The sequence below is a fragment of the Heterodontus francisci genome, chromosome 13 (assembly GCF_036365525.1).
Source record: "Heterodontus francisci isolate sHetFra1 chromosome 13, sHetFra1.hap1, whole genome shotgun sequence".
Classification (NCBI taxonomy): Eukaryota; Metazoa; Chordata; class Chondrichthyes; order Heterodontiformes; family Heterodontidae; genus Heterodontus; species Heterodontus francisci.
In genome coordinates this window covers 114242989-114263456 of record NC_090383.1, presented here as the reverse complement: position 1 = coordinate 114263456, position 20468 = coordinate 114242989, and the positions used below count along the sequence as shown (strand labels likewise).

General features: G+C 44.0%; 2 protein-coding genes across 8 annotated transcripts in view; one reads left to right on the top strand and one right to left on the bottom strand.

Annotated features, from left to right (window-relative positions):
• The window catches only part of LOC137376611 (homeobox-containing protein 1-like), a 28826-nt gene extending 26357 nt beyond the window's left edge, over positions 1-2469 (bottom strand). For all 7 annotated transcript variants that reach the window (XM_068045493.1, XM_068045487.1, XM_068045488.1 and 4 more), the window contains exon 1: positions 2232-2469. The gene's annotated coding sequence lies outside the window, so the exon portion shown is untranslated. The remainder of the gene's footprint in view (positions 1-2231) is intronic.
• Positions 2470-2673: 204 nt separating this feature from the next.
• Positions 2674-20468, top strand: part of ints9 (integrator complex subunit 9) — a 37176-nt gene continuing 19381 nt past the window's right edge. The window contains exons 1-6 of the mRNA XM_068045485.1: positions 2674-2754; positions 4939-5066; positions 12967-13027; positions 15176-15238; positions 15763-15902; positions 17930-18016. Coding sequence (XP_067901586.1) covers positions 2746-2754; positions 4939-5066; positions 12967-13027; positions 15176-15238; positions 15763-15902; positions 17930-18016 — 488 coding nt within the window. The 5' untranslated portion in view covers positions 2674-2745. The remainder of the gene's footprint in view (positions 2755-4938; positions 5067-12966; positions 13028-15175; positions 15239-15762; positions 15903-17929; positions 18017-20468) is intronic.

Genomic DNA, 20468 nt, shown 5'->3' with positions numbered 1-20468 from the left:
ATTGTTAGCTTGCTAAATTTGCAGACAACACTGAAATAAAGAGAACTGCAATAAGGGTTTTGCAGAAGAAGTCATACTTTTGTAGGTAACTAGCAAATGGAATTTAACACCACCAAATGCAAGTTTTGATCACTGGAACATATGTATCCTATGGAAACAGCCTGCAGTAACAACTCAATGTCAAGAAAATGTGGAGAAATAATTAAAAGCAAACAGAATGTTGAGATGTATCGCCAGAAGATAGCGGTATAAATCCAGAGGTTATGCTGAAGCTCCAGAAAACACTCGTCAGAATTCAGTTCCAACAACGTGTGAAATCCTGACAACCACACTTCAAAAGAACAAAATTGCATTTATATAGCATCTTTCACAACCTCAGGTTGTCGCAAAGTGCTTTACAGCTAATGAGGTACTTTTTAAGCATGATCACTATTGTAATATAGGTAACATGGCAGTAAATTTGTACACAGCAAGCTCTCACAAACAATGTGATAATAACCAGATAAATTGTTTTTGTGATGTCGATCGAAGGATTAATATTGGCCGGGATACCTCCCCTGCTCTTCTTCAAAATAGTGTCATGAGATTTTTTAGATCCACCTGAGAGGGAAGACAGGGCCTCAGTGTAATATCTCCAACTGAAAGATGGAAAGATCTTAGGAAAAAAATCTCCTTACTCATAGGGTGTTAAATATTTGGATCCACCACATAAGATAGGAGTTGAAGACATTGCAGAATTGAAGATATAGTTGGATGCTCACTGGGCGAGTTAAAATGATTAAGGACTAACTCAGTGAATTGAATGGTCTTTTCTCATCCCTGGCTTCATCTTATGTTCCTATAATTTATTGCTGTTTACAGGAACAAACCAATCTCAAGTCATTCTCACAAACTTTGCTTCTAGGCAAGATATTTCTGCCACCCTGATTCTGTTGGAATCTGCACCATGGAATTCTGTGATGGCATGAAGGATGTTACCATCCTGCTCTTCACAGAACTTCATACATGAGCTAGAAACTCAGAATTGTGGTGCGCCACAAGGGAGACCGTGGAGAGACAAAAACAAAAACATCTCTAATGCAGCCTGATGAAAAGTTTTCCTTTAAATGTGGTATTTCTGGGCAGATCTAATTTTGTCACTTGTTCACTCAAGTGTTTTCAGCCATTCTTACAAAGCCACATGTGACCACCATTGCCACTCCATTCAGTCAAGTTTGTACAGCTACCTCACAAATAAGGAACTCAACTGCATTCAGCTATTGTCATTTAGATATACAACATCTAGATGAAATAAGCCAGAGAAAATCAGCACCAAATTTAAATCAAACCCAGTTTTTCAAGCATGCTTCAAGATATCCAGCTACGTTACAAAATTACATTTATTGGGAATGTGATCCTTTATATCGATACTTAATGAGGAACAATCCATTGCACAGCCTCAATTTAAATATAACAGAGTGATGGCAAGCACAGACTTCAACTTTCAAGCTATCTAAGTGCTATGGCAGGTTCACAATAAAACTATGCAAACTCTGATGTAAATCACACAATGCACAACAATATAGAAAGTCAAAAGTCACAATGAAAGAATATCAGGCCACCTATGATCTTTACCATAACTTATGCAGCTTTAAACGAGTGGTGATAACATTGCATGATATCATCCTTTGCAAAGTATAGAAGACCTGAGAAATTTAGTTACACATATTTTTAATGACTTCACATGGAAACCTGTCATAAGTCACCCTAGTACAGCAAGATCAGGTAGTTCAAGTCCACTTGAAACTTACTCGCATGCAAGGCACTTGTGAGAGTCTTGAGAGGACCAATCCTAACTTCCCAACATCACTGAGACCTTATATTGAGAAATGTCACATTTCAAATAACATTCATTCTTTTCTTTTTAAATACCACTTATTTATATCGATGCATTGCACTATGGAAAAGAAAAACATGAGCACCTTTGCTTGCGTTTAAACAAGTGTCATCTTCCTGATTATAAATCTGCATTTTCCTTAAAATTTGACAGTTCTGTTCGCTAGCCCTGAGTTGATTCAATGCAAGATACACACACACACATTATATATATATATATATATATATATATATATAGAACATAAAATCCTGTACAGTGACCTGAAGTTAAAACAACACTTAAGATCACTTCCCACACATAAAAATAAACAAACAGCCTCCATTTCTCTCTCAGCAGAAATAAATAAAGCACTTACCACCTTCTCAGCTTGCTCTGTGATTACTGGAAATAGCCTCATCCATTTAAACATAACCAGACCTTTTTCTTCCAAAAAGAGGTAACTCTTTCATTTATATATTTTTTTTAAAAGCACACGAGAAACTTTTTTAAACCTGCACTTCAGGATTGAGCCTCAGCGCCTTTGTCTGCTTCACACCCGCCATGATTAACAACATCAAACTCCCACAGAGAGGGCCCGACACTCACTCCCTCCCTCACAGGCCGACACCAGCACGCTCGCGGGGGCCGCTGGGACTTGTAGTTAATGACCCCGACCCCCCGCAGTCTGACTGGCGCCCGTGAGGTCAGCGCGGGACTACACATCCCGCCCTGCCCTGCGCCGGCCGGTCAGCGCATGCGTGAGACACCCAGCCCCCCCCCGCCGGCGCTCGTCTCCGACCCCTTGAACTTTGACATTTGACCTCCTGGCGAGAGGTGAGGGGGGAAAATAAGCTCTCCATGGAAACGGTTCTTGCTGCTTGAAGGGGAGGATGAAGCTGGTGAGGAATTTCAACCGGACTTCTTTTATTTTAAATCTGATTGGGGAGTATTCTCAAGGAAGTCTGCTTATTGTGGGATGGTTGTGAGTGCAGGTAGACAACTAGGAGCAAGAGGACATGCATGGAAATATGAGTTTAACACAGCTGTAAGGAGAGAGGCTACTTTACTTCGATTAATGTGTGGAATAATCTGGACAAATTTGTAGAGGTAGAGACTATTTGGCGGTGGTTCTAATGTGCGTCTGGATGTTCTGGGGAGACGGCTAGGAGGGTTTAGCTTCAATGGGCCGAAAGGCCTCTTTTTCTTGAGTTTCATCCCTTAACAAGACCGAAAAGGATGAGGAAGGTGCCCTCCTAAATCATCCATGCAAAAGGGCCCAAAGTATCGCCCCCCCCCCCTCCTCCCCTCCCCCCTCATCACTGTATCCAACTGCTTTTTGTTAACTTTCATTTGGGCTCCTTCTGTGCTGTTATGAAAGACTTGAGTTTATACCGCGCCTTTCATGACCTCAGGACGTTCCAAAGTGCTTCACAGGAAATGTAGGACTTTTAAAGTTTAGTCACGGTTCCAATGTAAGAAACGGGTTCCCCAATTTGCGCACAGTAAGATCCCAGAAACAGCAATGTGATAATGACCAGATAATATGCTTTAGTAATGTAGAGATAAATGTTGACTTGGACACCCTATTCCCCACACTGTTGACCTTGCTTTTCCCTGCCTAGAGCATACTTTGGAATACATTTTTTATTCGTTCCTGGGATGTGGGTGTCACTGACTAGGCCAGCATTTATTGTCCACCCCCAATTGCTCTTGAGAAGGTCTTCTTGAACCGCTGCAGTCCTTGGGGTGTAGGTACACCAACAGTACTGATAGGAAGGGAGTTCCAGCATTTTGACTCAGCAACAGTGAAGGAACAGCAATGTAGTTCCAAGTCAGGATGCTGTGTGGTTTGGATGGGAACTTGCAGGTGGTGGTGTTCCCATGCATCTGCTACCATTGTCCTCCTAGGTGGTAGAGGTCGCAGGTTTGGAAGGTGCTGTTTGGAAGCAAGCGGGCTGCTTTGACCTGGATGGTGTCAAGCTTCTTGAGTGTTGTTGGAACTGCACCCATCCAGGCAAGTGGAGAGTATTCCATCACACTCCTGACTTGTACCTTGTAGATGGTGGACAGGCACTGGGGAGATAGGAGGTGAGTTACACGCCACAGAATTCCTAGCCTCTGACCTGCTCTTGTGGCCTCAGCATTTATGAGGCTGGTCCAGTTCAGTTTCTGGTCCTTGGTAACTCCCAGGGTGTTGATAGTGGGGGATTTAGCAAAGGTAATGCCATTGAATATCAAGGGGAGATGGTTAGATTCTCTCTTGTTTGAGAGTGTCATTGCCTGGCACTTGTGTGGCGCGAATGTTACTTGCCACTTATCAGCCCAAGCCTCGATGTTATCCAGGTCTGGCTGCATCTGGGCATCGGCTGCTTCAGTATCTGAGGAATCGCGAACAGGGTTGAACATTGTGCAGTCATCAGTGAACGTCCCCACTTCTTACCTTATGATGGAGGGAAGGTCATTGATGAAGCTGAAGGTGGTTGGGCCTAGGACACTACCTTGAGGAACTCCTGTAGCGATGTCCTGGGATTAGGATGATTGACCTCCAACAACCACAATAATCTTCTTTTGTGCTAGGTATGACTCCAACCAGCAGAGAGTTTTCGTAAACAGCTTCTCTCCAGCTTTCATTTTTCCTTTAAGCCCACCCCTGACCAAGCCTTTGCTCACCCCGTCTAATATTTCCTCCTTTGAATTGACATCCATTTTATTTTCCTTCCATTCTGTGAAGTGCCTATATAAATGCAGGTTGTTGGTGATTGCTGTCTAACAGCCACTGAAGCAAGTGACCGGGTGCCCACTGAGTAACGACTGGATCAATAACCTGCAAGATTCAATGTCTTGGGGAGGCAGGTGTGGGAAATGATACCACTGCTAGCTGGAATCTATTTGGTTTTTAAAATAAATTATAACCAGCAAGTTGCTCCAGCCAATTGGGGACTTAATTCAGGAAGTTCCAATGGGCTAAGTGGTCACCTTTAATTGGAGAAGTATATTTATTCTTATTACTGCTTCTCTGTGTTCATATGTGTTTGTATGTTTCCTTGAGGAATGAAATCCTGTTCTTTTGCTTCCTCCCTTAGTACTGCTTGTCTGGTCATCCGACATTGCCATGCAATATCCTGAAGTTCAAGTCCACCACCATCATGCTGGACTGTGGGTTAGATATGACCTCAGCCCTCCACTTCCTGCCTTTGCCACTTGTCCACAGGTAAGCTTCTCTGATTGAATTTCTTAACATTTCTAGGTGACATTTAAAATTGTAAATCACAGAGGCTCCACAGATGATTCATTTTGTCAAATACACATCAACTGATGTAAAATTGTGATGTACATACTAGAAACGCCCCAGGTTAAAGCCCCAGTCTCTTCTGAATTACAGTAGCTAAACTGGGTAACGATAAGGGTGGAAAATCAGGGACCCCAGGCTCCAACTAACAAAAATCAGCCCGTGTTCCCACTGCTGATTGCTGGAGCTGTGGGCCATGGCTGCAGTGTTTTGTAAACACAAAATATATGAAAATCCTGTCTCTCATGTACTCCCCACTAAATCCACCGCGCCACAAATATTGTCCTGCTCCTACCTGATGCTGCTGCTGTTTTTCCAGTGGGATTGTACTGGGTGGGCAAAAAAGCCCCTGATTTTTGCAAGAGCTGGAACTGTGCTTAGCAGTGTACAGAGAAGTTCAATCCTTTGGAACAGTGGAGTGAAAGGAGTGCCAGTGTGAACTGGGGGTGGGGGAGTGGGGGTTGTTTGAGTGGTAACATGAATGAGGATGTGCAGGGGCAAGAAGTACCAGCACAAAATGGGAGGCGGGAAGAATGCTAACCACATAAACTCGGGAGGGAGTGGTGACTAACAATTGTAAAACAATCGAGTACTGAAATGAAACAATTTAACAATCTGATTTAGGCTACAGGGAGTATCAAAACTTGTCCACAATAGCCTGAAATTTCTACATGAGAAATAAGGGAAAATCTCTGCAATTTTCCAGTGTAGTGGATTATAATCCTAGCCTGGATCAGCCCTGCTTCTCAGATGGTCACTCTCAACTTAAATTGAGAAAGACAGATCCCAAAGACACTTGAATGGGTCTGAAGGAGTGATCTAATTATCCCTAAAGGAAAGGAACCAGTTGAGATTACTGTCCTCCAGACGAGTTTCAACCAGATTATTGGGGCGTAGTGGTATTGTCACTGGACTAGTAATCCAGAGACTCAGATATTCCCCTGGGGACATGGGTTCTAATCCCACCATGGCAGAAGGTGGAATTTGAATTCAGTTAATAAACACAAAAAATTCTGGAATTAAAAGCAAAAGCTAGTCTAATGATGGCCATGAAACCATTGTCGATTGTTGTAAAAACCCATCTGGTTCACTAATGTCCTTTAGGGAAGGAAATCTGCTGTCCTTACCTGGTCTGGCCTACACGTGACTCCAGACTCACAGCAATGTGGTTGACTCTTACGTGCCCTCTGAAATGGCCTAGCAAGCCACTCAATTGTACCTAACCGCTAAAATGTCGATAAGGAATGAAACCGGACAGGCCACCCGGCATTGACCTAGATGCCGGAAATGAAAGCAGCAAACCCAGCCCTGTCGACCCTGCAAAGTCCTCCTTACGAGCCCCTGGGGGCTTATGCCAAAATTGGGAGAGCTGTTCCACAGACTAGTTAAGCAACAGCTTGACATAGTCATACTCACCAAATCATATCTTACAATGTCCCAGACATGACTATCACCATCCCTGGGTACATCTTGTCCCTCTGGCAGGACAGACCCAGCAGATGTGATGGCACAGTGATATACAATCGGGAGGGAGTTGCCCTGGGAGTCCTCAATATCGACTCCAGACCCTATGAGGTCTCATGGCATTAGGTCAAAGATGGGCAAGGAAACCTCCTGCTGATTACCACCTACTGCCCCCCGCCTCAGCTGATGAATCAGTACTCCTCCATATTGAACACCACTTGGAGGAAGGACTGAGGGTGGCAAGGGCACAGAATGTATTCTGGGTGGGGGACTTCAATGTCCATCATCAAGAGTGGCTCGGTAGCACCACTACTGACCGAGCTGGCCGAGTCCTAAAGGACGTAGCTGCTGGACTAGGTCTGCGGCAGGCGGTGAGGGAACCAACAAGAAGGAAAAACATACTTGACCTCATCCTCACCAAGCTGCCTGCCGCAGATGTATCTGTTCATGAGACTATTGGTAGGAGTGACCACCGCACAGTCCTTGTGGAGATGAAGTCCCGTCTTCACATTGAGGATACAGTCCATTGTGTAGTGTGGCACTACCACCGTGCTAAATGGGATAGATTTCGAACAGATCCAGCAATGCAAAACTGGGCATCCATGAGGCGCTGTGGACCATCAGCAGCAGCAGAATTGTACTCAACCAAAATCTGTAACCTCATGGTCCGGCATATCCCCCGCTCTACCATTACCATCAAGCCAGGGGATCAACCCTGGTTGAATGAAGAGTGCAGGAGGGCATGTCAGGAGTGGCACCAAGCATACCTCAAAATGAGGTGTCAAGCTGGTGAAGCTACAACCTAGGACCACTTGCGTGCCAAACAGCGTAAGCAGCATGCAATAGACAGAGCTAAGCGATCCCACAACCAATGGATCAGATCTAACCTCTGCAGTCCTGCCACATCCAGTCGTGAATGGTGGTGGACAATTAAAGAGCTAACTGGAGGAGGTGGCTCCATAAATATCCCCATCCTCAATGATGGGGGAGCCCAGCACATCAGTGCAAAAGATAAGGCTGAAGCATTTGCAACAACCTTCAGCCAGAAGTGCCGAGTTGATGACCCATCTCGGCCTCCTCCTGAAGTCCCCAGCATCACAGATGCCAGTCTTCAGCCAATTCAATTCACTCTGCATGATATCAAGAAACGACTGAAGGCACTGGATGCTGCAAAGGCTATGGGCCCTGACAACATTCCAGCAATAGTACTGAAGACCTGTGCTCTAGGACCTGTCGCGCCCCTAGCCGAGCTGTTCCAGTACAGCTACAACACTGGCATCTACCTGGCAATGTGGAAAATTGCCCAGGTATGTCCTGTACACAAAAAGCAGGACAAATCCAACCCATCAGTCTACTCTCGATCAACAGTAAAGTGATGGAAGGTGTCATTGACAGTGCTGTCAAGCGGCACTTGATTAGCAATAACCTGCTCAGTTTGGATTTTGCCAGGGCCACTCAGCTGCTGACCTCATTAAAGCCTTGTTTAAATGTGGACTAAAGAGTTGAGGTGAGAGTGACTGCCCTTGACATCAAGGCAGCATTTGACCGAGTAAGGCATCAAGGAGCCCTGGCAAAACTGGAGTCAATGTGAATCAAGGGGAAAACTCTGCTGGTTGCAATCGTACCTAGCGCAAAGGAAGATGGTTGTAGTTGTTAGAGGTCAATCATCTCAGCTTCAGGACATCACTGCAGGAGTTCCTCAGGGTAGTGTCTTAGGCCCAACCATCTTCAATCATAATGTCAGAAGTAGGGATGTTCGCTGATGATTGCACAATGTTCAGCACCATTCGCGACCCCTCAGATACTGAAGCAGTCCGTGTAGAAATGCAGCAAGACTTGGACAATATGCAGGCTTGGGCTGATAAGTAGCAAGTAACATTCGTGCCACACAAGTGCCAGGCAAAGACCATCTCCAACAAGAGAAAATCTAACCATCTCCCCTTGGCATTCAATGGCATTACCATCGCTGAATCCCCCACTATCAACATCCTAGGACTACCATTGACCAGAAACTGAACTGGAGTAGCCATTTAAATACCATGGCTACAAGAGCAAGTCAGAGGCTAGGAATCCTGCGGCGGGTAACTCACCTCCTGACTCCCCAAAGCCTGTCCACCATCTACAAGGCACAAGTCAGGAGTGTGATGGAATAATCTCCACTTGCCTGGACGGGTGCAGCTCCAACAACACTCAAGAGGCTCGACACCATCCAGGACAAAGAAGCCCGCTTGATTGGTGCCCCATCCTCAAACATTCACTCCCTGCACCACCGACGCACAGTGGCAGCAGTATGTACCATCTACAAGATGCACTGCAGAATCTCACCAAGCCTCCTTAGACAGCACCTTCCAAACCCACAACCTGTACCAACTAGAAGGACAAGGGCAGCAAATGCATGGGAACATCATTCCCTGCAAGTTCTCCTCCAAGTCACACACCATCCTGACTTGGAACTATATTGCCGTTCCTTCACTGTCACTGGGTCAAAATCCTGGAACTCCCTTCCTAACAGCACTGTGGGTGTACCTACCTCACATGGACTGCAGCGGTTCAAGAAGGCAGCTCACCATCACCTTCGCGAGGGCAATTAGGGATGGGCAATAAATGCTGGCCTGGCCAGCGACGCCCAGAGCCCATGAATGAATTTTTTTTTTAATGGGATTTAAATACTGGGTCTCATTGTCACTGGGTCCCAGTGTATTTAGTTGAAGTTAAAGTCTTGAAGTTCTCGCTGAACCACATGCACAATTTGGGTTTGCTTCTCTGATTCCAGAAGGTCGAAGAGAGGCTTTATCCGTCCTCTTTGTTGCTGACTGTGAGGATCTGTAGATTTGAGGTTTTGCTGCAGCCAAGGCTTCCCTGGGACTTTGCTGGAGAGGGAGAGAGAGATGTTGCTTCCCTGCAATTCAGCTACTGTCTGCTTTCTGAGGCACAACTCACAAACTATGAGTTACACAGGTAGTCATGTCAAGTGACCACCTCTTTGTTTGAAACAGCACCTTCTGGAAGGATTTTTGAAATTCAGACGTACTTGGTAGTGGGGGTTTGGCTCTTTCAAAGTCAATGGGTGTCAATGGCTTTTGACTATCAACTTTGTCAAAATCATTCTAGGTAATTTAATCAGAGAACCCCCCTATTATTATGGCTAGACTGGGTAATTACCTCTGTCTTCGGCTGATTCTTCACTTTTTTTCACATGCAAATTCGTGACCATTTTGGCTGCATTCTGTTTTTTTTAAAGTTATTTGTAATAATGTCCAGTAAAGGTCTTAGGCAAAGTTCCATGCAACAAAATTAATATTTTCCATTTGGCATGTGAGATTTCCGTCACACTTGCTGGAAGCTTTATATAAATTACTTAAATGAAGGTATGATTGCTACATTTGCTGATGACACAAAGATAGGTAGGAAAGTAACTTGCAAAGAGGACATATGGGGGCTACAAAGGGATATAGATAGGTTAAGTGAGTGGGCAAAGACCTGGCAAATGGAGTATAATGTGGGAAAGTGTAAAATTGTCCACTTTGGCAGGAAGAAAAAAGAAGCATTATCGAAATGGTGAGAGATTGCAGAGCTCTGAGATGCAGAGGGATCAGGGTGTCCTAGTGCATGAATCGCAAAAGGTTAGTATGCAGGTACAGCACATAATTAGGAAAGCTAATAGAATATTGTTGTTTATCGTGAGGGGAATTGAATACAAAAGTAGGGAGGTTATGCTTCAGTTATACAGGGCATTGGTGAGACCACATCTGGAGTACTGTGTACAGTACTGGTCTCCTTATTTAAGGAAGGATATAGATGCATTGGAGGCAGTACAGAGAAGGTTTACTAGACTAATACCTGGAATGGGGGGGGCTGTCTTACGAGGAAAGATTGGACAGGCTAGGTTTGTATCCACTGGAATTTAGAAGAGTAAGAGGCGACTTGATTGAAACATATGATCCTGAGGGGTCTTGACAGGGCGGATGTGGCAAGGATGTTTCTCCTTGTAGAAGAATCTCGAACTAGGGGTCACTTTAAAAATAAGGGGTCGCCCGCCCATTTAAGACAGAGATGAGGAAAAGAATTTCTCTGAGGATCGTGAGTCTTTGGAATTCTCTTCCTGAAAAGGCGGTGGAAGCAGAGTCTTTGAATAATTTTAAGGCAGAGGTAGATAGATTCTTGATGAGCAAGGGGGTGGAAGGTTATCTGGGGTAGGTGGAAATGTGGAGTGATCAGTTCAGCCATGAACTTATTGAATGGCGGAGAAGGCTCAAAGGGCCGAGTGGCCTACTCCTGCTCCTAATTTGTATGTTTGTATGTGTATTCATACACAGGGACTTGTCCTCTGCAGTGAACAGGAACATATCCAGGCTTTGTGCCTATTTTGAATTAAACAAAAGCGTAGGGGACAATAGTTCCCTGGTGCATTCTCCATGGCAATGCCTTGACCAATCACCACCATTTTCTCATGTAATGTAAATTGTTGCTTCCTTTGAAATTTGGCATTCTTGTGTCTGTCCTGATGTGTACGAGACAAAAAGCTTTGTCTCTTTTTTCAGCAATACTCAAGTCCTGTACTACCAAGCGACTATAATTCCGTTTTTGGGTTTGGTTAGTTTGGTCAAAAATTCAGTTGACTGTGGTTTAGGGCTGTCAGCATAAAACCATCTTATCAACCATTACACTATGGTCGCTTTTGTGACAATTTCAAAATTATGTTATCAATGTTTTACAGTTTAGTGAGGTTTGTGACATTATAAGCAGATCCGTCTTATCAGAAACTGCCTTTATGTTCTAAAATGAGGCAAGCTTTATCACTGAGGCTTTTAGTATTATAGAAATGAACTTTTTTTAAACCTTTTTAGGAAGATGAATCCTTTTTAAAAAAGATTTTAACCCTCGTTCATAGAAAAGTAATGCTTTTAACCTTATGACCCCTCTATGGCTGGATTCCTTCACACTAATAGCTCTTCAAATCAATATCCAGTGACCCCACCCTCCAATCTGGAAACTCTTCCTATGTGGACATGAATGATGAATGGATTAGGCTTGGGGCTTGGATGTAATGCTATCTATAGTCAAATAGCCTGCTGACGCTGACTGTCTGTGCTCACGTGTGAGGGACATACGAAGGCGTGAATAAGAGAAGACTGGATGGTCCATGGATCTTGTCCCAAACAGTCATGATGGAACTCGGCATCGTGTCCCTCCAGTGGCCTTGTCTACCAACAGCCATATAACCTCCTGGGAGAGGCAAGAATAAGTTAACAAATCCTAGACCATTTCAGGGAATAAAAATTTTGGGGAATTCCTATCTGATTTCCAGAGGTGATCAAAAGAAGTTCCAGGAGATCATAGTGTCTGTGAGGTCCATACACTACATCAGACCCACCTGTTATCCATAGTGCTATTAACCACAGCAAAGAACTTGTCTAGATTCATTTTGAATTGTTGCAGCAAATCCATCACTTGATGTCTAACCTAATCCTATGCTTTCATAACTTATACACGTGATGACACTTTGTTTTCCATAACCTATCCTATTCAGATAGTCTGTTCATACAAATGTAGGCTGTTACCTTCATAGCTTTAAATACCTCAGTTAAATCACCTTGAAGTCTGCACTTTTCAGTACCTCCTTGACTTTTTAATGTAGTATTGTAGTGCTTATGTAGCAAATTAAATCTTGCAGGTGGTGGCGTTCCATGCATCTGCTGCCCTTGTCCTTCTAGTTGGTAGAGGTCGCAGGTTTGGAAGGTGCTGTCGAAGGAATTGACGAGTTGCTGCAGGGAATCTCGTAGATGGTACACACTGCTGTCACTGTGCACCGGTGGTGGAAGGAGTAAATGTTGAAGGTGGTGGATAGGGTGCCAATCAAGTGGACAGCTTTGTCCTGGATGGTGTTGAGCTTCTTAAATGTTGTTGGAGCTGCATTCATTTAGGCAAGTGGGGAGTATTCCATCACACTCCTGACATGTGCCTTGTAGGTGGTGGACAGGCTTTGGGTAATTGGGAAGTGAGTTATTCACTGCAGAATTCCCAGCCTCTGACCTGCTCTTGTAGCCACAGTATTTATGTAGCTGGTCCAGTTCAGTTTCTGGTCAATGCTAAACTTTAACCAGTGTTCAGGTGTTGGTGAAGAGACCTTTGCATGTGGCTACAAGGGTGCATGCACAGAGCTCTGTAATTCTTTTGCAGAGTGTGATTCAGCACTCTGCAGTATAACTCTGGTCACCTCACTGCTGTATTACAAGTACCAGTCTCTGACCAATGGTGCTTTTATCAAGAGGCCTTTAAGCATCATTACAATATAAATGAAAACATTTTGATCGGGACAAAGGTATTTTTTTAAACCATGTTTGTTTTTCTCCCTAAGCCCAAGACTTTCTAAGCTACCAGGCTGGATTTCAAAAGATGGAAATACCATGCTAGAAAAGGTATAGTAGGAGCTGTGCACTTTCCAAGTGTGAGAAAATTCATGCTGAATACTGATCATAATTATTCACAAATTTTTTTTTCTTTTTCCTTAATTTGGGTGAGAAAATGTTGAGTTATTTGTGTGTGTGTCTCTCTCTCCCCCTCCCTGGTGTCTCCAGTGATGTATATCATTTCCACTAAAGAGAAAGACCTGGAGATTATGCCTGGCACTTCCACCTGTAAATTCTCTATAAGCAGTCAATAGGAAGTACACAGCAGCAATATAAAGGCACCTTTCCATTTTTGATTCTGCCTCCTTCCCAATGGAAGTGCCTGAAATGCACCTGTTGCTTTCTAGAGGGCAAGAATATAAAATGTTGGAGGGGGGTTGGGTGGGGTTTGCTACAGTTATACAAAGTCCTGTTTTGACCACATCTGGAGTACTGTGTATAGTTCTGGGCACTACACCTTAGAAAGGATATATTGACTTTGGAAGGAGTGCTTAATGTTACCAGGGCTCCAAGGGTTAAATTATGAGGATGCATTACCTAAACTAGCCTTTTATTCCCTGGAATATAGAAGGTTAAGGGGTGATATGATTGGGGTTTTAAGGATTATGAAAGAAATTAATAGAGTAAATAGGGGGCATAACCTTAAAATCAGACTAGGCTATTCACAAGAGAAGTTTGGAAACTCTTATTCGGTCAAAGGGTGGTAAAAGTATGGAACTCTTTCCCACAAAAAGCAGTAGATACTAGCTCGATTAATCATTTCAAATCTAACATTTTCTGTTTGGTAAGAGTGTTAAGGGATATGGAGCCACGCAGGTAAATGGAGTTAGGATACAGATGGGAATGGATTCACTATGGGAAAGTGTGAGGTCATCCACTTTGGTAGGAAGAATAAAAAGGCGGATTATTATTTAGATCGAGAAAGACTACAAAATACTGCAGTACAGAGGGATCTGGGTGTTCTTGTACATGAAACACAAAAAGTTAGCATGTAGGTGCAGCAAGTAATTAGGAAGGCAAATGGAATTTTGGCCTTTATTGCTAGGGGGTTAGAGTTTAATAATAGGGAAGTCTTGTTACAAATGTACAGGGCGTTGGTGAGGCCACACCTGGAGTACTGCATACAGTTTTGGTCCCCATATTTAAAGAAGCATGTACTAGCATTGGAGGCAGTTCAGAAAAGGTTCACTAGGCTGATTCCTGGGATGAAAGGGTTGCCTAATCAAGAATGGCTAAACAGGTTAGGCCTTTATTCATTGGAGGTTAGAAGAATGAGAAGTGGCCTTATTGAAACATATAAGATTCTAAGGGGGCTTGACAGGATAGATGTTGAGAATATGTTTCCACTGGTGGGGGAATTTCAAACTAGGGGACATAGTTACAAAATAAGGGGGCACACATTTAAAACTGAGATGCGAAGGAATTTCTTCTCTCAGAGGGTGGTGAGTCTCTGGAATTCTCTACCTCAGAGAGTTGTGGAGGCTAGGTCACTAAATGTATTTAAGGAGGAGGTAGGTAGATTTTTTGAAATCTTGGGGAGTCGAGGGTTATGCGGAGCAGGCCCGAAAGAGGAGTTGCGGCCTGGGACAGATCAGCCATGATCTTATTGAATGGCGGGGCAGGCTTGAGGGGCTGAATGGCCTACTCCTGTGCCTATTTCTTATGTTTTTATGTAGATTAGTCATGATCCCACTGAATAATGTAATAGGCTTGAGGGGCTGAATGGCCTACTCCTAAGTTCCTATAACACTCCGGTTGCGATCAGGTACTCCGAATTTTTAACAAGAGACACAGGATAAAAAATGATGCATTGGAAGACAGTTCTTGTGGATTCTCATCATGTCTGACAGCACAATGGTTATCGTGAAGTCAAAGGAAGTGGCAGGGAGGTGCAAATGTAGAGTTTTGGCAGCATGCACATGGGGTGACTCTGTCCCTATGGTGACACCACTGAGTGACGGCATGCAGGTAAGGCAGAAGAGGAGATTAAGGATGGAACCTTGGGATGCTCCCATGTTGACTTCACAAAGTGGGAAGGGGATTAAACTCTGCGAATATGGCGCAGCTTTTACCTCAGTCATTCATAACCAATTCAATATTTACTTGTAATATCTTACATATGATTTTAACAGTACTAATTTGCTGTTTCTGCTGTAGGAGCTGAAAGATTGTGCTGGCCGAGTGTTTGTTGACTCTGTACCAGAATTCTGCCTACCTGAGGTAAATAAAATTACATTGTGTCTGGGTAGGTGAGGTGACATGAGAAAGAGTGATTGTCTGATGTCACTTGTGAAGCATTAGATTCATCCTGGTTTCTTCAGTAGCAAAGCAGTGGACTCCCATTCACACCGGCTTCTCTAGCAGTAACAATTTCTCCAGGCTGCCATTCATTAATTGCTTCTTTTGCTCATAGCAGTTAGACAGCTGCAGGACAGTATCTGGCCAGTCTGATGTTGGGACTGTGGTGAAAATTACTGAAGCTGCTCTGAAAAGCGTGAGCTTTATCCTTGCCATTCATGACACCAGAGTAACCAAGAGCAAAAGGAATGGGAGGGTGGGGCCCTATTGGGGTTTTTCTTTAGGAATATAACATTTTTATGCAAAAGACATTGGGAGAGTGCATTTCCCTTAAATACTCCTTCCTCTTTAAGCAGAGTGTGCAAACAGTATTGTCCTTTACAGTGTAGTCTGTTTCACTTTGTAGCTGCATTCCTCTAAAAAATACTTTGCAACCTCCATTGCAGACAGAGTTGCTTGACCTTTCCACTGTAGATGTGATCCTGATATCAAATTATCACTGTATGATGGCATTGCCGTACATCACAGAACACACTGGCTTCACTGGGACAGTATATTCCACAGAACCCACAATGCAGATCGGAAGGTAAGCATTTCTGAGGTGTTTTAAAAATTATTTTATTCTCTCTCATTCCTTATTTTAGTTTAGTTTAGAGATACAACACTGAAACAGGCCCTTCGGCCCACCGAGGCTGTGCCGACCATCAACCACCCATTTATACTAATCCTACACTAATCCCATATTCCTACCACATCCCCACCTGTTCCTATATTTCCCTACCACCTACCTATACTAGGGGCAATTTATAACAGCCAATTTACCTATCAACCTGCAAGTCTTTTGGCTGTGGGAGGAAACCGGAGCACCCGGAGGAAACCCACGCAGACACAGGGAGAACTTGCAAACTCCACACAGGCAGTACCCAGAATTGAACCCGGGTCGCTGGAGCTGTGAGGCTGCGGTGCTAACCACTGCGCGTCTATCCTCCCCTGATGATGTTGACCCTGGCTGGAGTACTAACCCACGTACTGCCTACTGGTAACTTTCTCAAAGGAGCTATTCGAGGGAGAACCTGTGAAGGGCCAACTTGATCTTCCTCTGAAGGCTGTGGTGCATGGGAAACGCCACCTCCACCACCAAGTTTGTATAATTTTAAAGAGGGTGCAAGAACAGAGAGACCTGAGGGTGTTCTGCACACATCTTTGAAGGTGACAAGGCAAAGTAGTTAATAAAGCCTGTGGGATCCTGGGCTTTATGTAGAGGCATAGAGAACAAAAGCCAGGATATTGTGCTAAACCTACATAAAACACTAGTTCGACCCCAACTGGATATTGTATCCAATACTGGGCACCACACTTTAGGAAGGATGTGAAGGCTTTGTCGAGGATACAGAAGAGATTTAGCAGAATGATTCCAAGGATGAGAGTTACAGTTATTGAATAGAAGGTGACGTCGTTCTCCTTAGAGCAAAGAAGGCAAGAGGAGATTTGATAGTGGTGTTCAAAATCATGAATGATTTTGATAGAATAAATAAAGAGAAACTGTTTCCAGTGGCTGAAGGCTGAATAACCAGAGAGCACAGATTTAAGGTGATTGGCAATAGAACCTGAGGCAACATTTTTTCATGCAATGACTGTTAGGGTTTGGAATGCATTGCCTGATAGGGTGGTGGATGCAGATTCAATAGTAGCCTTCAAAAGGGAATTGGATATATTGTTGAGGAGAAAAAAATTTGCAGGGATATGGGAAAAGAGCTGGGGAGTGCGCCTAACTGGACAGGTCTTTTCAAAGAGCCAGCACAGGCTCGAAAGGCAGACTAACTTCCTATGCTGTACAATTCCCCTCCAAGTCAGATGCCATCCTGACTTGGACATTTGTATCGCTGTTCCTTCATCAGCACTGGGTCAACATCCTGGATCTCCCTGCTTGACAACTCTGTGGCCATGCTTTCATGACGCAGACTGCAGCAGTTCAAGAAGGCAGCCCACCACCACCTTCTCGAGGGCAACTAGGGATGAGCAATAAATGCCAGCCTTGCCAGCGATGCCCATATCCCAAGAATGAATGTTAAAAGTATATCATGGTCCATATAACACTGATCATCAGAAAATCTCAAGGCTGAAAAAGATTATGGATCCATCTATTCTGCTCTCCTGCTATGCTAATAGTTGTAACAAATAATGTATTTCTTTACAAGACCAACAATAGAGCTGAACTACTTAACCTTGTTAAGCTGTTCTAAAACACAACCACTCTCTGTTAAGTAATCCTTTCTGACGTCTAGCTTGAATATGCTTTTCTGCTTGTACTTCTTCCCACTTATTTTGCTATCCCATGCCAAATGGAATATCCCTGACTGACCTGTGGAATAGGAGGAAGCCATTCAGCCCATCAAGTCCATGCTGGCTCTCTGCAGAGTAATCCAGTAATATATTGGGAAATTGAAGTGAAATACTAGTGTTGGAAAGCTACACGGGTCAGGTGAAATCTAACAGGGATGGGTCCTTCTACCTGAACCTGCTGCAGCAGTATCACAATACAGCTAAGTACATTTCCATTCTAATTGACATTTCAATTGTTATATTTTCCTCCCATCCTGTTCTCTGGAACAGGCTTCTCATGGAAGAGCTGGTGAACTTTATGGAACGTGTGCCAAAGCCACAGTCTGCCACCTACTGGAAGAACCGCGAAATGCTCAGGTACAGTGATGAGCAGAACTATTTCTGGCTAAGACTGTACAATTTTCTATCTTTTTTTCCCTTTTTATTTCTGACGAGGTTTTCCCGAGGGTTTTGTGGAGCTATGTGACCAGTGCTATGAATTTTAACAGCTTTTTGCTGATATTAAATTTGCTGTATTTACATTTTTTACATTTATGTTACATAACATGAGCAGGAGCAGGCCATTGAGCCCCTCGAGCCTGTTCCGTCATTCATTAAGATCATGGCTGACCTGATTGTGGCCTCAACTCCACTTTCCTGCCTGCCCCCCATAACCCATGATTCCCTTGTCAATCAAAAATCTGTGTAACTCGGCCTTGAATAAATTCAATGACAGCCTCCACTGCTCGCTGGGAAGAGAATTCCAAATACTCATGACCCTCCGAGGGAAGAAATTCCTCCTCATCTCCTTAATTTGAAACTGTGCCCCATAGTTTTAGATACCCCTACGAGGGGAAACATCCTCTCAGTATCTATCCTGTCAAGCTGCCTCAGAATCCTATATGTTTCAATCTTCTAATCTCCAATGAGTATAGGCCTAACCTGCTCAACCTTTCTTCATAAGACAAACTCCTCATTCCAGAAAGCAGCCTAGTGAACCTTCTCTGAACTGCTTCTAATGCAAATATGTCCTTCCTTAAAAAAGGTGACCAAACTGTACACAGTACTCTAGGTGCAGTCTGACAAATGCCCTGTACAGTTGCAGCAGGACGTCCCTACTTTTATGCTCCATTCCCTTTGCAATAAAGGCCAACATTCCATCTGCCTTCCTAATTACTTGCTGTACCTGCATGTTGACTTTTTGTGATTCTTGTACAAGGACACCCAAGTACCTCAGCATCCTGCAGTCTCTCTCTTTACTTGTTATTGCATGTGTTCTTTTGTCAACTTTTTAATTCCTGGGGGGGGCGGCGGCGGGGGTGCAATGATACAAAACAACACCGCTCTGAAATTACTGTGAGGAGATGCCTGTGGAAATCTATATTGCATTGCCCCATTAGATTCTGAGTAACTGTCTATAACTCAAATGGAGATATAGATTAATTGCATCAGTCACATAAATATTGTGGCTTTCAGAGCAGGTCAGAGGGTGGGTGTTTTTTATGGCAAGTAACCCACCTCCTGACTCCCCAAAGCCTGTCCATCCTCTGCAAGGCACAAGTCAGGAGTGTGATGGAATACTCTCCACTTGCCTGGATGGGTGCAGCTCCAACAACACACGAGAAACTCAACACCATATAGGACAAAGCAGCCTGCTGATTGGCACCCCATCCACCACCTTTAACGTTCACTCCCTACAACATTGGCGCACAGTGGCAGCAGTGTGTACAGTCAACAAGATGTACTGCAGCAACTCGCCAAGGCATCTTTGACAGCATCTTCAAAACCTGCGAACTCTACCACCTAGAAAGGCAAGTGTAGCAAGCAGATGAGAACACCTGCAAGTTCTCCCCCAAGTCACAGACCATCTTGACTTGGAACTATATTGCCGTTCCTTCACTGTTGCTGGGTCGAAATCCTGGAACTCCTTTCCTAGCAGCACCGTGGATGCACCTACACCACATGGACTGCAACAGTTCAAGAAGGCAGCTCACCACCTTCTCGGGTGTTTAGGGATGGGAAATAAATGCTTGCCTTGCTGGTGATGTCCATGCCCACATCCCATAAGTGAATAAGAAAAAGATTGCTATGTCGTATGACATTGGCAGGTGGGGTCAGGGGAGGAAAGATTTCATGCATTAGCAACACTGTAAATATAACAGGAAAATTGTCCCAGGTCGCTATTTGATGAGAAATTGAATACTCATCCAGCAGTCATGGCCCAGACGTCGATATGTGGAATAATCATTTGGCCAAAACCAGATAGTGGCTGGCACCTTTCTAAGCTGTAACACAGCGTGTCAGTGTCTTCAGAAAGAGAGGTTGAGGCCTGTAAAGTGAGCTGTAAAAGCTGTGCATTGAATCCAGTTTGAGAAGGCCAATTAATTCCAGCTCCATATATTTTCTTACCCCTGTACTATACTGGTCAATGTGCTGTTAATACTAAATGAGGATAGTCGACTTTGGGTCAAAGTAACAGGAGTTTATTTATGGGGTCTTATTTCTAAGGCATCTACATTAACACCGAGCAACACGGGGGTTCAGACTCGTGACATCACATCTTGTGATGATACTTAAGGTCCATATACATCTACCCAGCAACAGCTTATGTATATTACACTACAACGCGCCCCCCCCCCCCCACCCCACTTAGAAGAAGTTGTTCAATTGAAAGCTGTCTTCATAAATGTCTTGGATTTTTATTTCTGCCTCTTTCCTCATTGGTGTCTCCTGCTGCATGCTGCAGCCACCGCAGAATGGTAAAACTAGAGACATGGCCTAATTCACTACCAGTGTCCCTCTAAAATATTCAAAACATTCAGCTGCTGAA